The following is a 13,143-nucleotide window of genomic DNA, read 5'->3' on the forward strand; positions in this document are numbered from 1 at the left end:
CGATACAGTCTGCATTTTTCGAACACCTTGGTCAAGTGCTCTATGTGCTCCAATATTTCAAGAGAGTGAACGCACAAGTCATCCATGTAAATTTCTAAGAACTGTCTTAGATATTCTTTAAAAGCATGACCTATCAGCCTCTGAAATGTAGCTGGTGCATTTGTTAAGCCAAAAGTCATTACCTGGAATGCAAAAATACCCCATTCAGTTGGCAAAAGCCGTTTTGTGTTGATCCTCTCGCTTTATTGTGAGCTGGTTGTAACCCGAAAAGCCATCTAAGAAACTATAAGCCTCTTTACCTGCCACTCTTTCTATTACATGATCAGTAATGGGTAGGGGATAATTGTCCCGAATTGTAGTAGCGTTTACTTTCTTGAGATTCACGCACACTCTTAAATTTCCATTTTTCTTCGGGACCACCACAATCGGTGAAACCCAATCGGTGTACTCAATTTCGTAAATAAACTATGCCTCTTTAAGTTTATCTATCTCCTCCTTGATCTTTTTTGCAAACGTCTCATTGTAAGTATAGGGACGTTGTCTGCTGGGTTTGGCATCATTCTTAAGGGGTGTTGTGTGTTTACAGATACTTGGATCCACCCCTTTAAGATCTTTGTATGACCATGCAAACACATCTCTGTACTGTTTAAGAGTAGCTACCAAAAGCTTTTCCTCGTCTTCAGTAAGATCTGTGGCAATATATGCAGGTTTTGGATCCTCTCCCGGCTCCGCTAGATCTATTCGTTTGGCTTTCTCAGGACCGTCGTACAATGTACCCGGTTCCTTCAATTCCCTCATTGGTTGTTGCACTATGATTTTCCTATCTTGTATGGTATACTTTATATAATGGGACTGTTGTGGGTTTGGTCAACACATGAACATCATACACAGCAAGAATAACCATCTACTCCACCATACTTTATCAACAACAATTCAGACACAGTAAACATGACTACTCAGAGAATATCAAAGTAAGCAGAGACAATACACTGAATAGTTGCTGCACCGCACCATCATCATCACATTCATATCAGAGAACAGGTACATCGTGCGCAAATACATTCCCCACTTATATAGATAAATCCGACTTAACTACCCAGTCACAAGACATTCAGCAGACTGCAACTGAAAGACAGTTACATCCGACTTGGCAAAATACAGCTCAGTAAATATCCGATAAGTCAAAATCCGACTTAGCTATTCAGAGTCAGTTTCTAACATGTGCCTCTCAACACATGGCACGTCCCGGTGGTAGATTTCGCAGAAATTTGACCCGGATCCACAGATCCCTTGATCAGGAATCCACTCTCTGCTGCACAGCTTCTTCCTTACTCTGGTCCTCAGCATTCACTTTATGATCCACCAGCTCTGCTTCCTTTACTGCATCTGACTCTGCTGCATCAGCTTTTCCCATTTCCACCTCTTGTGCTATATGTGCAATCACAGTATCAATCTGCTCTTCTGCAACTTTCTCCTCAGCTACATCCTGCATCAAAAAACTATTAGTAAAATTCTCCTCTTTCTTTTCTGCCTCTGCAAGCTGCTGTCTCTGATTCTCTTCCATCTTCTGAACCTGCTCCTTCAAACAGTCTCTCTCCTTTTGCAATTCCTCCACTTCCTTCAACAATTGTGCTTCTACCTCATGCACTAACCCTGCTTTTATCACCTCATATGGATACTTAATGACAAATCTCATTCTCTCCTTGGTCTTTTGCCACATCTCCTGTGCAACCAAAGCTAACTGCTGCTTGAGGATAGACACTTCTCCTTCTTTCATTAATACTGCACTCAAGCTAATTTCCTCTTGTGCCAACATCTGTTGCTCTAGTACCTGCAAAGGTTCCAATCTCAACCTCTGCATCTCCACAGTGACCTGTAACTCTGCATTCCTCTTTGCCATGTCTTCCAACTCCAAAGCAACCGCTGCCTCCACTTTCTCAGTCCATTGCTTAAACTCCCCCAATGATCTCTTCACTTTTGCTAACTCCATCTTCTGTTTCCCCACTGTTTCCTCCATATCCTGCTCATACTTTACTTTCATCATAGCTATCTGCTCTTCAAACTCTTTCACCTGTGACACCTGTCCTTTAAACTCCATCAACTTTTCTGCATTCCTTTCAGCTTGCATACTCTGAACCTTCAGCATATTATTCTGCTGCCTCACAAATTCCTGCACCTGCTGCAGCATCTGAACTACTTTATCACTGTCCAATTTCCCAGTATCTACTGATACTCCAGAGACTTCCTCAGCACTAAAGTCTAATCTGGAAAACACTCTGCTGACTGGTTCAGACTTCTTCCTCTTGTTGGATAATGTGAAAGCGTTACCAAGCTTTATTGGTGTTTCCTCTGCTTTTACCTGCATTGGTGAATCAACATCCATGGTGCCAAAATCTGCAAACTGCATTTTTGCTGTGATTTCTTCAAAGGCCTCTCCTGGAGTATATTTGTCTTTCACCAAATCCTCATAAGCCTCCATATGCTTAGCATTAAACTTCACAAATCCTATCTTTTCAGAATGCACCATGATGGGCTGCTCAATCTGAAATGGCTGCTGCTTCTCCTGCACCAGTTTTTCTACTTTCACAGGCCACCTTGCTTCACCACTCTGTACTCTCTGTGCAAAAAAGAACAATGCTGACAAGTAGCCACATAACCTATTATTTGCCTGTGTCTTCCTCTTGTCTGAAGAATGAATCTCTGCTGCCAACTTTTCATACACCCAGTGAGCCCAGCTCACTTCTCCTCCCTGCTCTGCATAGCTCAATGGAGCAAAGTTTTCTTTTGACATATAGTCAAACTTCACAATAAAGCATAGCCTCTCCAAGTACCACTTAAGCTGCTCTCTCCTAGCATATGCCACATTCTTTAACATGTAATACTGCCTGCCTCCTTCTCTTGGACCAAACTCCTTTTTCAGTGCTTCCTCTGAACACTTTGGAATAGGTGTATTAGGATGCAAAGGCAGCTTGAACACCTCAGACACCAACTCCACACTGAGTATCACATGCGGTGACACTCTCCCCTTAGTCTTCCTAAGTATTTCCAACTGAGACTTTGCATACACATTGTTTCTACATTCTTCCCAAGGCAGAATCTCAAAATCATACAATCCTACCTGCTGCAACCATATGGCGTTGCGCTCTGCCTGACAATCTATGTCAACTTTGAAGTCCATAAAAGGGTCCATTAATGCTTGCATCACCTTACCTTCTGACACAGGAGTCGGCGTTGGCGTTTCCTCTTCTGCAGAGTCACTGTTTTCTTCTGCACTGCTAACATCAAGCCGCATAGGCAAAGCTTTGCTTCTCAAACATCGCTCCGAACCTTCGGTCTGCTCCTCATCAGGCTGTGGTTGCATGGCCACCAACTGCTTTGCTTTCGGCATGGCAGGACTGAATAAGACTTCTTCAAGCGAAAACCCGAATCCTCTGCGCTGCTGCATGTGAACTGGACGTACTGAACTTTTGTTGCATGTATGATTATACTCGCTGCACCATGCACACATATCTCCACCCGGTATCCTTGAAGTGCTACGAAACTTCTTTTCAGCACGCTCCCCGAGGCTATTAATCGGGCCTAATAATTTCTTATTAAAAATTCCGACTTGGTCAGTTCCGACACAGGTACTCTTCCAACATCTGCAATGCTGAATCGGATGTGCACTTTGGAACTGCCTACTTCCTCCAACCTGTGAATTATATGGGATACTATGAAAAGACCTCCTAAAATCCATGCAAGCCAGCATTTTTCCTTTTCCTTTTGCTGATTCTGAATCTCCTGGCTGTAGAGGTATTACAGTCATACAGGCTACACTTGGCCAGTCCAAATGAGGTGGCTTTCCCTGAAATTTCTTCAGCCTGAAACCATTAACTGCCTTTTCCACTCTTGTACCAAACACATCAGCTATGATGAATGTCCCTTGTCCTTTATCCTACACAATCTGATATGGTCCCTGATATCTCAATGACAATTTACCAGGATGTGGTCCCAGCTTAGAGTTGTACAACATTACCCAATCTCCAACCTGAAAGATCTTGAACTTCACATTCTTGGTCACCCATGCTTGTCTTCTTCTTTGTATGACTTCAGTAATGTAAGAGCTTACCAACCTATCCTCCTCCAGCTGCATCAGATATTTGTTCCTGTGTAGTACTGACAACTTTGGAGACTGCTTCTCTGCTGAGACTCTTAAACTTGGTACCACAAACTCCATAGGCACCACAGCTTCCAGCCCATACACCAGCTTGAATGGTGTCATACCAGTAGTGACTTTGAAAGCTATTCTAAAGGACCATAAGGCCGAATCCAACTTATCATCCCAATCCTTCTGATTCTCTGTCACAATCTTTTTCAAAATCCTTATCAGTGTTTTGTTGGAGCTCTCAGCCTGACCATTAGCCTGTGGATGATATGCTGTAGACTTCTTGTGCATAATCATATGTGTCCTTGTTAGCTCTGAAATTACTTCATTCAGAAAATGAGTTCCTCTGTCACTTACCAGCTCCACTGGACACCCAAACCTGGTCATAATGTTATGATAAAGGAATCTGGCCACACTTGAAGCTTTATTATCCTTCAATGCTACTGCTTCTACCCACTTAGTGCAATAGTCTGTAGCCACTAAAATGTATCTGCATCCCCTCTTGGAAGTTGGTTTAACAGGTCCTACAAAGTCCAAACCCCACTTTTGAAAAGGTTCCAAAGGCAAAATAGGATGATCCCCCATCCTATCCCTGTTTGAATCATGTTGACCTGTTTTCTGACAAATTACACATCTTTTGGCATAATCATGTGCATCCTTTAAAACTGTGGGCCACCATAATCCAGCCTGCAAAATATTCTTCCCTGTAATATCTCCAGAGAAATGCCCTCCTGCTGTGCCTGAATGTGCTTCCTGCAGGACTGCACTTTGCTCAAATTCTGGCACACATCTTCTTATCACTTGATCAATTCCTTTCTTATATAGTGCCCCTGCAATAACTAAATAGGGTCTGGTTTTCAGTGCAAATTTTCTTCTCTAATCAGCATTGAACTCCCTTGGTATAGTTCCATCAGTCAAAAACATCAGCAACTGATCATACCAAGAATCAGTCACAGCAGTCTGCACATCAAACAGCTGAGCATCAAGAAGTGCATCATCTACCCCAGTAGGTGCTTCACCTGTTTCAATCCTGCTTAGATAATCTGCAATTACATGCTCCTTCCCAGGGGTATGCTCAATCTGAAAGTCAAACTCTTGCAACAACAACATCCATCTTGCAAGCCTTCCAGTAAGAAGTGGCTTCTTGATCAAATACAACAAGGCCTGATGATCAACATGAAAAACTATCTTGTTCCCCAACAAGTAATGGCTGAACTTATTCAATGCATATACCATCCCTAAAGCTTCTCTTTCTGTCACAGGATATTTTCTTTCTGCACCTGTGAGAACCCTACTTGCATAATACACAGGTCTGAACCATCCCTTCTCCTTCTCCTACATCAGTACAACTCCTATTGCTATATCCGAGGCATCAACAAACACATGAAAAGGCAATGACCAATCAGGTGGCTGCAAAATTGGTGCTACTGATATCATTTTCTTCAACATCTGAAATGATTTCTGCTGAGGTTCATCCCATACAAATGCCACATCCTTCTTTGTTAATTGAGTTAATGGCAAGCATACATTAGACAAATACCTCAAATATCTGGAGTGCCACTTTGTCTGTCCAACAAACCTCATTAACTCTTTAACATTGGTAGGAACTGGTGCTGCTTGAATGGCTTCTATTTTCTTGACATCTATAGCCATTCCTGCTTCTGACACCACATGTCCTAAAAGTATTCCACTCCTCACATCAATTACACTTTTATAAGGATTCGGAGCCATCCTGAATTGTCTGCATCTTTCAAAACAGAGCTTCAGATGTAGCAGATGTTTATCCTTCTTTCCAAACACTGAGAAATCATCCACAAAGACTCTCATAAAGTCCTGTAAGTAAGGTTCAAACACCTTATGAGCAACAAAACTAAATGAAGGTGGTCCATTGGTTAACCCAAAACTCATCACTGTGTAGGCAAAGGCTCCCCATTCAGTTATAAAAGCTATTTTATGCTGATCCGACTCAGCAACACTAATCTGATTATAACCAAAAAAACCATCCAGAAAGCTGTACATTTCATGACCAGCTACTGCATCCAACACAGCATCACAAAATGGCATAGGAAAGGGATCAGTAATGGTTGCTGCATTCAATTTTCTATAATCCACACATACTCTTAAAGCTCCATTTTTCTTTGGCACAACCAGTATAGGAGACAACCATGATACTTCATGTACAGGTTTAATGAACCCTACTGCCAGGAGCTTATCAAGCAACAACTAATCCAAAGATAATTGAAGAGGTGAGCTAATAAGTATTTCAAACCAGTCCTTATCCTGTTTATTCTCCACCTCCTTGCTCCCATTATTTTGCTCTTCCTTCTCTTTTGGGTCATCCTCAATATCCACCTGCTTTGCTTGGTGTTTGGCAATCCTTTTTGTAACCTGGTCTCTTACCCCTTTTTGCTCCTTCCAATCCAAAGGTGCTTTATCCTTAGACCTAGTCACTGCTAGAACTTCAACATGATCCTCCTGCACACATTGGTTGCAGTCACAAGCCCATTGATGTTCCTCTTCATTCCCTTGCTGATCCTGTTCTTGGTCAGTATCTTGAATCTGCTCATCCTGAGAAAACACATCAAACAAGATTACATTTGCCTGAGCTGCTGGCTGATTTTGCTGCTGCTGCTGTTGCTGTTGCTGATTTCAAGGTTGATTGGGCTGATTATATCTCACAATGGGCATTCCCCTTTCTTCCCTATGCTTCACCCATAAAGCACAATTGGGACCTACCCAGTGATCTGGTGCACCACAGTACACACAGGGTCTCCTATTATTATTGTTCTCCTGCTCTCTCCACTAAGGTCTAGGAGGTCTTGCCCTCTGAAATGGTGGTCTTCCCCTAAATGGTACTGCTTGATTGGCTCCAGCTTCTGGTCTTCCTCTTCCTATGTTAGGTGCTGTCTGCCCTCTATTCTTTGGATTATACCAACAGCTAGCAGTGCTATGTCCATCCCTTTCACAAATGTGACAATACACTTTTTCTTTAGGTGCTACAACAGAATAACCAAACTTTTTAAGTTTGCCTACCAAATCTTGCTCAATGCTCTGCTTTTGCTTGACTTTCTTCTTCTTACTGCTCTGTTTCTTCTTTCTTTTTTCTGTTTCCTCATCATTGTCTGATGGTGAGTCTGAATCTGAGTTCCCACTGGAATCTGTGTCTTCAGATGCTTCTTCTGAATTTGAGTCACTGTCTTCTTTTCCTTTTGCCTTGGTCATGCCAAGTCTCTTCTCCACCCTTGCAGCAGCAGTTACAAGGTCATCCAGACCTCCAGCAATATCAATGCTAGCTACTGCTCCCTTTAAGCTGCTTCTCAATCCTTTCAAAAAATAACCTGCTAACATTTCATTAGTGGGTCTTTCATTCCCCTGCAATCTTTCTACTAAAATTCTGAACTTCTGTGCATAGTCTTCAACCAGCATCTTATTTTGCTTAATGTCTCTGAGTTTTCTCAGGACATCAGTCGGAGTCTTCTCCTTTCTAAATCTCTGCAGAAATGCCTGCTTCAAAGCATTATAAGTAGCAAAATGTGCAATACCATATTGGCTAAACCAACTCATGGCCTTTCCTTCCAATGTGGCAGCAAACTGTTGCATCTTAACTCCATCAGCATACATCACCTGATAGCCACTTGCCTGCCACTTAGTTTCAAACTGTGCCACATGACAGTCAGCATCTTCCTTACTCCCTGCTCTAAACTTGGCTGCCTTGACCTTTGGGTTGGGTGGTGGTTGAGCCATTGGAATGGGTTGTGGTGGTCTCCTATGTCTTTGCCTGGTAGCCCCCTGAAGTGGGTCAAACTGGATCCTTCTCCTGGTGGTTCTTCCTGCCAGGAATAAAGCTCCAATAAATTGCCTCACTCTCTCTTCTCCTGCTGCTCCTGATCCTACCCCTCCTTGGTCTACAGGTTGCTGCCCCTGAGCATCGGGTGATTGCTGATTGTCATGATCATAGTTAAATGGATCAATGTTTCCAGCCTGTGCTTGAGCCCTTGTGTAGTACACTCTTCCTACTCTCTTGTCTCCCTCTGACATGCATCATTACTTGAAAATAAACGTTAACCCAGCGGATCGCCAAATGTGTTGTGGGTTAGGTCAACACATGAACATCATACACAGCAAGAATAACCATCTACTCCACCATACTTCATCAACAACAATTCAGACACAGTAAACATGACTACTCAGAGAATATCAGAGTAAGCAGAGACAATACACTGAATAGTTGCTGCACCGCACCATCATCATCACATTCATATCAGAGAACAGATACATCGTGCGCAAATACATTCCCTACTTATATAGATAAATCCGACTTAACTACCCAGTCACAAGACATTCAGCAGACTGCAACTGAAAGACAGTTACATCCGACTTGGCAAAATACAGCTCAGTAAATATCCGATAAGTCAAAATCCGACTTAGCTATTCAGAGTCAGTTTCTAACATGTGCCTCGTAATAGGGACAGTGCATCCATCTTGTGAGAATTCGTATCCTCATTTGTTTCCAATTCAGTCGTCCATATGTCTCTGAGGGTTCGCTTGAGCTTATTGTACTCCGTTTTCCTCTCTGTTTTGGTCATTCCAGACCCTGTTTTCCCCCCTTTATGCGACTTAGTTGTTCGCTTTTCGTGCCTATTCTTCTTTTTGTTTTTCCATGGTTTAGTTTTGATAAACCGGCGAGTGACCTCGTCTTTGACACAATCATCAGCTTTGACAAGCTTTAGATATCCCGTTCTGTCATTGACAAGAGGCATCGTATTATGCTTATTCGCTCTTCATTTTCTTGTTCTCTTGGATTTATACCGCTCTTGTCGACTAGGTTTTTGGTTAGGAAACTCGTAAAACCTGTCCTGTCTCGACCTGTATTTCCTATTCGTCTCTGATCCACTTGATCTTTCATCATCAGCCTCTATCATTTGGATCTCATCATCAAGTGATGCAAGGTCATTGCTTAATGAATCCGCGAATTCCTCCTCTGTTCGATTCCTATCGTTCATTATAGATATCTCATTAATTAGTCTTTTACACTCGGTCTCACGTGGTGGTTTTTCTTGTTCCTTGCTCTCCGATCCTGACTCCAGGATGACGCTAGCCATTTGCAACGTTACTAGGTCGTATCCTTCTTCGTCACAAAATTTTATAGGCGTGGTTCTCGGAGATAAGCCTCATCTTCTACGGATCTTTCCAATACGCATTCCTCTTTGATTATGTCTCCACAATCAGATGCTCCACACATCCAGACATGTGCTTTCGTTTGCATCCATCGTCATTCACTTAGCGTCATCAGTGGTGTTTCGCACCACTCCGTGATCCAATGACAATATCATTTCAGGCCTGGGTCCGTTTACTTGTTCTGGTTCATCGATTTTTAGTTTTTATCGCTCTTTGTGAATCAGCACTTCTTGTTCTATGGTTCTAACCACCTTAGCTTCCATCAATGCCTGGGCTTTTTCAATGAGGTGTTTACACATTTCCAAACTCTTCATTTCCACTTCTGGTTGAGGATAAGTTAACCATCTCTGCTCTAAGGTTTGGTTTGTTTTTAGCCTTGCTTCGTCCACTTGTAATAGAGAATCTAAAGGCTCTAGCACTTTCTCAACCAAGACTGATCCTCCTGAGGACGCTTTCCTCGGCTTGTTGTTATCCTCAACAGTTTTACTATCTCTCTCTTGTTTCAGCCACTCCTTCGTTTCTTGTAATTCGTTTTGCATAGAAATTTGGGTTTTCAACCTTCTTGTTTTCATTCTGTCTCATTTTGCCTTCCAGGATTTTTGCTCGGTTCTCACAGATAAACTCTCATTTTCTGTGGGTATCAGCAACTCGACCTTTTCCTCCAAAGGCTTGTTTTTCTCTAAGTCCTTGACTTGGGCTCTGGTTATCGCATTGATTTGGATCATGGAATCGGTTTCTGATCCGCTACTTGCACTTGGTAACACCCCCACAATATTTATAGTTGCTTTTCCCTTGTTGTCCAGATTCCTTGGGCAATCTAGCAATATGTGATTCACACCACATCCATCACAAAACCCCAAAATTTTCACTCTTTCGCCTTTGAAAGGGCATTTACACTCCCAATGATCCGTACTTCCACAGTTATAGCACTATCCAATTGGTGGTTGATTTTGAGGAGGTCATCCCATAGGTTGTCCTACCCTCTTGGTTTGTAGTTCTAGTTCACAATGAACATTAACGTTCTTTCGTCCACTAAATATTGATCTCTTGAAGGTTGTGCTACATACGTTGGTGGTACCATACCCTTGCTATTTCCCCACGGTTGCGTACATTTGTGATTCAGGTTCTGTTACGTAAGGCTCATTCGGTTCCTCATAATAAGAAACTTGAAGTGTACTATTTGTTCCTGGTGATGCTTCACAAGGTTGAGCATACCTAATCATGGCTATATTTTCCTGTGGTTATGGAGGTTGTTGACCCAACACAGGTTGAGGTCTGTCTACTCCTGCTACCAGATTCATTTGGTACAACTTGATATCTTGGAGGAGGTGGCTGGGGTGGTCCTACTGGAGGTCCATACGGTCTTTCCCTCACATAGTTTTTGTTGTAAAAACACTCTTCCGTGCCATGATTTGTCCATTTTTGCTCTATGGCGCACCATTTCAGTACTCGTCCATTCGCAACTGGTGCTTTCGACTGTTGTGTGCACCACGGCGTCGGGTGATCCCCCCCACATATGTCACATTTCCTCGTCTGAGATTGTCTCATCACCGGATTTGATCTCATATGTTGTTGCATTCTCTTCGTTACCTCCTCTATCATTTGGTCAGCTGACGGCATCAAGGATGCCTGAGCATCTTTCTTGGTAGAGGGTTCGCTCTTAATAGATGAAGATCCATTGGTTACGGAATCAGTATCCTCTGACACTTCCCCATATGCTTTGCAGTTATCAACAAGATATAACACGTCCCTTGTAACCTGTTGAAATGTGCTACAGGCCTTCAAGTGAAGGTCCTTTTTCAAGGTTTCATTCCTAAGTCCTTCAACGAAGAGCACAGACAATCTCTCGTCCTGCCCGGTAATTCCCTCCTCGGGCACCTCTCATCGGGCACCTCTCAATGTATTGCTTGAATCTCAAGGTTGCTTCCTTCACTTTTTCATTCTCCCTTTGTTTAAAAGCATATATCTGTGATACAATATTATGCTTTATATCCCGTTTTGAGAATTCTTTCGCGAAATCACGCAATACATGTTCAATATTCGGACAAGTTTCAGAGTTCAAAGGTTGAAACCATGATAAGGCCGTCCCTTCCAAGGTCAGCCCGAATCCCTTATATTGAGTATGGAAATCAGTGATCTGCTCTGCTCTTAACACTTGCTTGAAGACCGATACATGGGCATATGGATCCCCTGATCCGCTATACTTCTTCGGCATGCAACTTTGCTACTTGGGATGGCCTAATCCGTCTATGGTCTGCGATCAGTCTTATTGCTCCCGTGTCTCGGTTTAATCGTTCTCGGGCATCATGGATGTCGTGGATTGCTCTAGTTCGCTCCCCTGCCCCAAATCTACTACTAGGAGGAAAATGTGATGGGGTGGCTGCAAATGTCGGACCTACTACCGTATGTGTAGAGATAGGAACCGCACTACCTCAATTCGTAGACATTGATTCTCTGGAATGTAACGTTCCCATGGGGCTTGTCATCAAATAATGAGGTCGACTGAAAGAATCAGCTACATGAGTCCTCTCTCCATCTGTCGTCATCGGGTCTGGCACGACAGTTGTAGGTGTTGGTCTTAGTGGGCTTGGAGTGACATAATACTGATGAAGTGGTCCCCCAAAGTACGTATATCCTTCCAACTCCTTTTTATCGATTGCTGTGTATCGTCTTCCATACTTGTCGTATGCGGCGATTTTTGTTTGTGCTCCCTCTGTGTAGGTGAAGACATAAAGTCTTTTCCTCTCAGTCATCTCTCCGACGTAGGGTTCCTCGCATCTATAATAGAGATCTTGCTCTCCATTATTATACTTGTATAACCCCAAGTAGACATTATGCCTGTCCACTCTCAACGTTTCGTTTTCTCGCCTTAGCCTCGCATTAGGTACGCTCATTGTTTGTGCCTTTTCCTCATGTTCCTCATCTATTTTGGCTTTCGTGCCCATCAATCCCCACTTGTCTACAATGTTAGGATTCAGGACTACCAAGTACATGATACCCTTGTCATCTAGGTACCTATCTCTGCTATAGCTCACATGCACTAAGTCCCTGAACTCACTTGGTCTATCTTCTATTTTTACACAGTAGCGGTCCATACCATCTTTGTATATCTTGGTAGCTTGCTTGTTGTCATATTGATACTTGATGAACAATAGCTTTATTGTGGCCGAGGGGTCTGATGGTCCTTCTGCCATGTTTTCTCTTCCGTTTAGTTTTAATTGTCCCAAGTGTTCTGTGAAATACTGATAAGATCTCTTTGAAGAAGTATCGGAGATGCCTTCTTCAAGGATCGGCTCTAACGGTCGTACTACCCCTTGGTTTACACTCTCCTTCGTTGATTCAAAACTTTCTTGATCTGCTAAATTTCGGTGTCGGATGTTGGTTTGTTTTCTCGATCTCAAAAACATGAAGAAAGTGGGATTTACTGACTGAATCCAAACCTCTTACCTGGAGATGGAGTGATCTTCCAACTCCTGCGACTGCATGGATTGTTACTTGATCGGTCTCTGCAAATGAATATACTTGATGGCTATGAGATCATTGTATCATTCCAACTATCAGCAGATCCAACACTTTCACAATGATTTCAACACGATTTTGCTTGCAAATTATTGACAGTATGTCCAATTTGAGTTTTGACAACTCCTGATATCTTAAATAGTCTAGGTCTATGAACAGGTAAAAAACGAGTTAGATCTGGGCCAGAGGTACCCCGATTGCGATCGTAATTTTGAGCCCAAATTTGACCAAACTTCATCAGCTTGTTCACTAGGCTATTTTAAGGCTACCTCTCTGATACTTTTGCAATCTGACTCTAAAAA

General features: G+C 42.6%; 1 protein-coding gene across 1 annotated transcript; it reads right to left on the reverse strand.

Annotated features, from left to right (window-relative positions):
• Positions 1–1,294: 1,294 nt before the first annotated feature.
• Positions 1,295–2,383, reverse strand: LOC147439325 (uncharacterized). Its single transcript, XM_086484003.1, has one exon. The coding sequence runs from the start codon at positions 2,381–2,383 to the stop codon at positions 1,295–1,297; it is 1,089 nt and encodes a 362-aa protein (XP_086340129.1).
• Between the last annotated feature and the right edge of the window lie 10,760 nt (positions 2,384–13,143).

This window comes from Adiantum capillus-veneris, chromosome 16 (assembly GCF_014529385.1).
Source record: "Adiantum capillus-veneris isolate H3 chromosome 16, ASM1452938v2, whole genome shotgun sequence".
In the NCBI taxonomy this organism is placed as follows: Eukaryota; Viridiplantae; Streptophyta; class Polypodiopsida; order Polypodiales; family Pteridaceae; genus Adiantum; species Adiantum capillus-veneris.

Coding starts and splice junctions, on each gene's coding strand:
- LOC147439325 (XM_086484003.1), bottom strand. CDS start 2,383: ATGGATGTTGATTCACCAATGCAGGTAAAAGCAGAGGAAACACCAATA.